This window comes from Calypte anna, chromosome 1 (assembly GCF_003957555.1).
Source record: "Calypte anna isolate BGI_N300 chromosome 1, bCalAnn1_v1.p, whole genome shotgun sequence".
In the NCBI taxonomy this organism is placed as follows: Eukaryota; Metazoa; Chordata; class Aves; order Apodiformes; family Trochilidae; genus Calypte; species Calypte anna.
The window spans coordinates 42,446,718-42,453,246 of NC_044244.1; the positions used below are offsets into that span (position 1 = coordinate 42,446,718).

The 6,529-nt window shown below is 60.7% G+C and overlaps 1 protein-coding gene across 1 annotated transcript; it reads left to right on the top strand.

The window, feature by feature from the left end:
• The first annotated feature begins 3,105 nt into the window (after positions 1–3,105).
• BHLHE41 (basic helix-loop-helix family member e41) lies at positions 3,106–5,626 on the top strand. Its single transcript, XM_030469145.1, has 5 exons — positions 3,106–3,286; positions 3,543–3,606; positions 3,863–3,970; positions 4,222–4,333; positions 4,457–5,626. Exons 1-5 carry the CDS (start codon positions 3,225–3,227, stop codon positions 5,464–5,466), a joined length of 1,356 nt encoding a protein of 451 aa, XP_030325005.1. The 5' UTR covers positions 3,106–3,224; the 3' UTR covers positions 5,467–5,626.
• Positions 5,627–6,529: the final 903 nt, after the last annotated feature.

A 6,529-nucleotide genomic window follows, 5' to 3' on the forward strand; every position in this document is an offset into this window, starting at 1 on the left:
GGTCATTTTCAATTTCCGTTCCCACTTGGTTACAGTGGAATCTCAGAACGAGGACTTCTCCTCCTAGAAGCTGAGTCTTGCTCAGGACATTGTTTCCATCATTTGAAGATTTGCAGGTTGTTCCAGAGGATGAAGCTGTCAAAGACACCCCAGAAATGTTTCAGGTGGTCTACAAGAAACAAGAAGGTCCTCCAGAAATGCTCAACCCTTGCTCCCCACACCATGTATTAGCTATAGAAGCCACACAAAGCCCATGGGAGTCATCAGCTGGAGAAGACTGTCTTTTCTTTCAGAGTTCAAACTCCCTTCGAGTCAGCACTCTCTTGAAAGGTCTCCATGTGCATTATCTCAGGGCTAGGCTCCTTTTTTTTGTTTGTTTGGGCTGTGTCTATAGTTTTCTTGATGCTTTGTCAAAGACTGGTTCAGTCAGGAGAGGAATTTAATGCTGAATGTTTATCTCCACTGACCAGCAAAAGAGCCTGTAGCTCCACCTTAGGTGTCCAGCATTGATGCCTGTCTTGGCCAACTTATGCTGGCACAGAAGTTTCACTTGCAGTCTGCAAACCTCCTTCCCTCAGGAGCAGAACAGCAGTCCAGCCTATAAACAATCTGCTTTTCTCACCAGCAGCAGATTCTCCCAAGAAGGTCTGTAGCAGTCCACAAGCCTCTCCTCCTGGCACCCCTAAAATATAACCTATAGGCATGCGGCATACATTTGGGTAGTTTATTTTTAGCCCTCAGTTTAGTTGCACTGACAGCATGAAAATGTCACCAGGTTACCAGGGAAAGAGCTAAATACGCCTGCAGTGCCACTCGCTTGTCTGCCAAGCAGGAGCCTCTAACACCTCCTCAGAGCCTCCTCTGCTCCTCAAACCTCATTCGCACTTTCCAGACGGGCAGTATGGTTTCAGCAGCTACCACCCCCCCTCACGGCTCTCCCCATATAAAAATCACGAGTTAACCTCCTGATAAGATTACCTGTAAAGCACTGTCGCTAGAAAGGGATGATATGAGGCTCTTGCCTGTCTTTTGGCTGGCGGGGGCGTGCTTTCTGTTTCTGGGGGTAATTCCCTCCCAGATGCTGTGGGAGCCCGAAACTGCGCACCGGGACAGGGGGTCACGCATCTCCAGGAGCCGGAGCCTGGGGAAGGGAGGGAGTAAAGCTGAGATGAGTGCATGGCAGGCGGTAAGGGCTGGCGGGTGGGCGGGGGGGAGATGCTAAGAGGGGGGACTAAACGGATCTTTCATGGATCGCCTCTGATGACACTTTCCCGCCTGCGGTTCCCGCCGGCATCACCGGAGAGAAAACAGCCAGCCGGGCCCTGAGTCACGAAGGGGGTGGGGAGTGAGGTGGGGGTTGTCGGGGTGTCGGAGAAGCTCCTCCTCCCTCACACTGCACGTGGGGACGGGACCGCTTCACACCCCGCAATACACTGCAAACCCCGCACGTTGCAGGGCCGCACATACCGCGCTGGTGTGCACACGCGGGGACATACACGCAGGGACACACACACGCAAGGACATTAACACACGGGCACAGCGCCTCAGCCCGGGGCACGAGGAAGAGCATCCCATCGCCTTGGGGATGCAGCACCCCCGGATGGCCGCTGGCAGAGGGGTCGTGGCAGGCTGCCTGGCAGGGGCCGGGGGGGATGTGTGCGTGTCTGCTCGCTGCCCGGGGCTGGAGGGGCATGGCGCCCGGAAACCGGAGCTGGGGGGTACCCGGTGCCGGCGCTTGCTGTCGGGGGGGCGGCGGGGTAAGGCCGCCCGGTGCTGCCGGCGGCAGTGATGTGGCAGCAGGTCGGGTCACGTTGCTGGCCCTGTGCTCGTACCAGTGTGAGACGGGATTAGGGAGGCGGCTGTCGGTACCGCCGCCGGCGGGGAGCAAGGGCTGCGTAGGGACGAGGGCGAGGGGGCGGAGTGGGGGGGTCCCCGCCCGCTCCACCCCGACCAGGGACTGCCGCGGCCGGTCACGCTGCACTGGTGAAAATCCTCTCCCAATGTCACCCTCTGCGCCCCGCAGGGATGCGGGCTGCCGTCACGAGGGGAGCGTCAAAATACAGATGTGTTTGTATTGTATGTATACATACACATATACATATATATATATATGTTCATATATCTCCGTAACTAGGTAAGGAACGATTTTGCAGCGATCTGGCGCTGCAGGCAGACCTGGCAGTCGCCCGAAGGACGGGGGGGGGGAGAAGCGCCGGGAGCAGCGGCGGCCGGGAGGTGTCATAGGGGGGCGAGAGCTGCAGCACGGCGGCGCCGAACCGGGGAGCGCCCCGGGCTGCCACTGCCGCACCGCGGAAACAACGCGTGTGCGCCTGGTCGTGCCCACGCATCCGCACATGTCTGTGAAACGGATGACAAACGTGACCCCCTACGCGACCCTCAGGGAGAGGCTGGTGGCTGGCAGATCCCGTCTGCCCCCCACCCTCCGCCCCTCTCTCTCAGCGTGGGGGTCTCTTTGCCTTGAGGGCAGCTGAGGCTCGATCCCCCGTGGGAACGTTTTCCAGGGGCGGGTGTCCTGCGCAAATACAAATAAATAATAATAAAAATAGTAATTTGAAACAAAAGTATAAAAATTAAACTATTATTTAAAAAAAAAAAAAGTTAAATCAGAAAAATACAGTAATAGAAATGCGGCATCACTGGCAGCAACGATGGCAATAATAACGACGACCATAACGGCAACAGCAGCAGTAACAGAGGGGAGAGACGGTGCCACGCAGGGTGGCCCCCGGGGCCGGCGGCGGGGACCCCCCCCCTCCCCGACCGCTAGCGGAGGCCCCCTCCTCCTTTTCCTCCTCCCCCCCTCCCCATCCCCCCCGCCTTTCCCCGCCCCGGTCCCGCCCGTCCCCGCCCCCCCGCCCGCCCGGCGCGCGCCGCACGTGAGCCGGGTGCGGGGCTGGCTGGCGGCGCGCGTGCCCCGCGGGCAGGCACGGCGGCGGCGGCGGCGGGTGCAAAGTCGCGGCGCAGCGCGTGCTGCCGGCGTGTGCGCGGGCAGCGGGAGCGAGGCGGGCAGGGGGAGCGGCAGCGGCGGAGGCAGAAAGGGGGGGGGACACGAGCTGCCGCACACTTTTCGCCACTGCACGGGAGAGAAGGGGGGGGGACGGAGGCTGCATGTGCACGGCGTCGCTCGCGGATCTCCCAAGACCGATCTCAGCATCCTGCAGGCTCCGTCAAAAGCAGCGACGAAACATCAGCCGCTGCCAGACATGGATGAAGGAATCTCCCGCTTGCCGGAGAGGCAGCTGCTGGAGCATAGAGATTTTATAGGGTAAGGCGCTCGGGGCAAGGGCTCCGTCTCCTGTCTCTTCCTGGGAAAGTGCCGTGCAGCGCTAGAAGCGGTGCCGGCTCCGCGGCGGTGCGCGGGGCTCGCCTCCCTCCGCGGGCGGACCCGGGCGGTCCCTCGCCCGGCCCTCCGGGAAGAGCACTCGGCTCCCCCAGCGGCGCTGGGGTCTGTTCGTCCACTCGAGAAGGGGCTAGGCTAGCTGTGGCTCTTGCCAATGATGGATCTTTATGTTTTTCTCCAGGCTGGACTACCCTTCCCTCTATCTGTGCAAACCCAAAAGAGGCGTGAAGAGGGACGAGAGCAAGGTAAGTTTCTGGGGCTGTTCTCTCTTAATCGTTTCATTTGGGCTCGCTCAATTTTTCAGAGCATCCCCGGGGGGCTGCGCTTTCTACTTCCCCCCCAAACTGCAAGCGGGTTTACGAACGAGCTGTCCCGGCGGGGAGAGCGGTGCCTTGGAGATAATTTGAGCGGCATGTGGTCGGCATGACATTTGTTTTGGTTTTGATCGTCGTTCCGAGGGACGCTGTCTAACGCTTGGCTTCTCCGGATTTTGCTCGTTAGGAAACGTACAAACTGCCACACAGACTGATAGAAAAGAAGAGGCGAGACAGGATTAACGAATGCATTGCCCAGCTGAAGGATTTACTGCCTGAGCATCTGAAATTGACGGTAAGGTGCAGAGGCGCGTATAGGTACATGTAGATGCAGGCGCCGGCACTCTGCCCGCAGAGCAGCCCCCAGGTCGGCGGGGGCGCGGAAGGCAGGGCTGCTTGCCCGCCTGACTGCTTGCCGGCCACGGCGGCAGCCCTGGCCGTAACACCCCTAGGGGATAAGTTTCCCCGAAGTTACGGAGGCGGCTTTTGGCGGTAGCCAAACGTTCCGGGAGGTAGCCAATCCGCCCCCTTTCCTTGCTTTTGCAGACGTTGGGACACTTGGAGAAAGCGGTGGTGCTGGAATTGACTTTGAAACACTTGAAAGCTCTCACAGCCTTAACGGAGCAGCAGCACCAGAAGATAATTGCTTTGCAGAATGGTAAGGGGCCCCGGGGGACGCCGCAGCCGGGGAACACTGGGGGCGGGCGGAGGGAACCGGGGAGCGCGGTACTCCAGGCAGGAGCCGCAGGCAAACGCTGACTCCTCTCCGTCTCCCTCGCAGGGGAGCGGTCCATGAAGTCTCCCGTGCAGGCCGACCTGGACGCCTTCCATTCAGGGTTCCAGACGTGCGCCAAGGAAGTGCTGCAGTACCTTTCCCGCTTCGAGAGCTGGACCCCCCGTGAGCAAAGATGCGCCCAGCTCCTCGGCCACCTGCACTCCATCTCCTCGCAGTTCCTCCCCGGCCCTCAGCTCCTCTCCCCGCAGCCGGGCCCCCTCAGCAAGGGATCCTCCTCTTCCTCCCCACCCGCCCCCCACTGCGCGCCGGGCCACAAACCGGAGGGCCAGGCTAACTGCGTGCCCGTCATCCAGCGGACTCACGCAGCCGAGCTCAGCGCCGAGACCGACACGGACACGGACAGCGGCTACGGCGGGGAGGGCGAGGCGCGCCCCGAGCGTGGCCCCGCGGCGGCGGCGACCAGGGGGCCTCTGCCCGCTCTGTCCATCAAGCAAGAACCCTCGGGGGACGAGGCGCCCCCCGCGCCCAAGCGTCTGAAGCTGGACCGCGGCGGCAGCCCTCTGCCCGTCCCGCCGGGGCTGGCAGCGCGGGGCGCCGAGGCGGCTGCAGCGTCGGCGCTGGTGAGACCCGATGCCGCGCTGCTGGGCTCGCTGATGGCCCTGGGTGCTGGAGGCGGCGGGGCCCCCTTCGGACAGCCGGCGGCGGCAGCCCCCTTCTGCCTACCCTTCTACTTCATCTCCCCTTCCGCCGCCGCCTACATGCAGCCCTTCCTGGATAAAGGCAGCCTGGAAAAGTATCTCTACCCCGCCGCCCCCATCCCGCTCCTCTACCCGGGCATCCCGGCTCAGGCAGCCGCAGCCGCCGCCGCCGCCGCCGCTGCCGCCTCCTTCCCCTGCCTTTCCTCCGTGCTCGGCCCCGCCGAGAAGGCGGCCGCTGCCGCTGCCGCTGCCATGCCCCCAGCGCCCCACCTCCCGCACCCCTTCGCTGCCGCCGCCGAGCTCGGCGAGGAGGCCGAGCCCGGAGCCACCGAGGAACCCGGTGCCGAGGGCCCTTGAGCCGCAGCTGGCCGGGAGCCCCCGCGGGCTCCCCGCCGCCGCTGCCCTCCCCTCGGACTGGCCGCCCCGCAGCAGGGCGGGGTGGGGCCGTCGGACCGGTACCTGCGTCCCCGGTTTCCTACGGGGAGCGGGGCAACGAATGCAAGGCGTCGCCGGCGTCGGGCCGGTCCAAGCCGGGGACCGGCGGCCGCGGCGTGCCGGGGCCTTGCCCCGGGGGAGCGGCCACCCCCGCGGGGTGCTCCGCGTCTTGTTGTCGAAGCTGCTGGTCCCGGCGCTGCCCCCGCAGAGGATCGCCAAGGATGAAATTTGCTACTCAGTATTTTTTTAATGTTTGGCTTTATAAATGCATAAATATGTTAAAGGAAAAAAAAAAAAAAGGAAGGAAAAGTAGCAAGGATACTTTTTTTTGTTTTTTTGGTTTTTTTTTGCTTCTCTGTAAGGTAAATGTTGCACCTTATGTGGAATGGGTTTATACAATGTCTCTTAAGTCCCGCTTAGGACTTGTTGTCCGGGAGACCTGGGTGGGTTCAGGGTGAGGCGAGGGAAGAAGGGCAGACCCCAGCACCCGTGCTAGCACTTTACTGAGAACCGGAGTGAGGAGGGATAGACCCTGAGCCCGGACCCGCAGTGCCTTGAGCACCCGGGGATGCCGCTGGCTCCACTGAGTTTTGGGTGTGCAAAGGAGGGAGAGTCAGACCCATTGTGTCATCTTGTGGGTTTTTTTCTGTTTTGGGTTGTTTTGTTGTTGTTTTTGGTTTTTGGTTTGTTTTTGGGTTTGTTTGTTTTTTGTTTTTTGTTTTTTTGTTAAGGTATACAAGCGTAGCAAGTGCATTTGTTCTTGCCCTGTCTTTAATTCAGTAAGTTCCTGAGAGATTACTCCCCAGACCTTGCTGTATAAAATGAATGTTTCTGCACTGAACTGCAAAAAGAACCCCCTACCCCAAGAAAACAAGAACAGCTCGTCAGCCTGAACTCATTTTATCCTAAATTCCAAATGACACAAACTGGAGGCCATAGGTAAATACCTCGCTGTGCAATCAGAAACGATTAGAGCAGTTGGGGT

Bases quoted from the DNA above. Each gene is read 5' to 3' on its own strand.
- BHLHE41 (XM_030469145.1), top strand. From the start codon at position 3,225: ATGGATGAAGGAATCTCCCGCTTGCCGGAGAGGCAGCTGCTGGAGCAT. The intron at 3,607-3,862 runs GTAAGTTTCTGG...TTTGCTCGTTAG, and splicing joins TGAAGAGGGACGAGAGCAAG to GAAACGTACAAACTGCCACA. The intron at 4,334-4,456 runs GTAAGGGGCCCC...TCTCCCTCGCAG, and splicing joins GATAATTGCTTTGCAGAATG to GGGAGCGGTCCATGAAGTCT.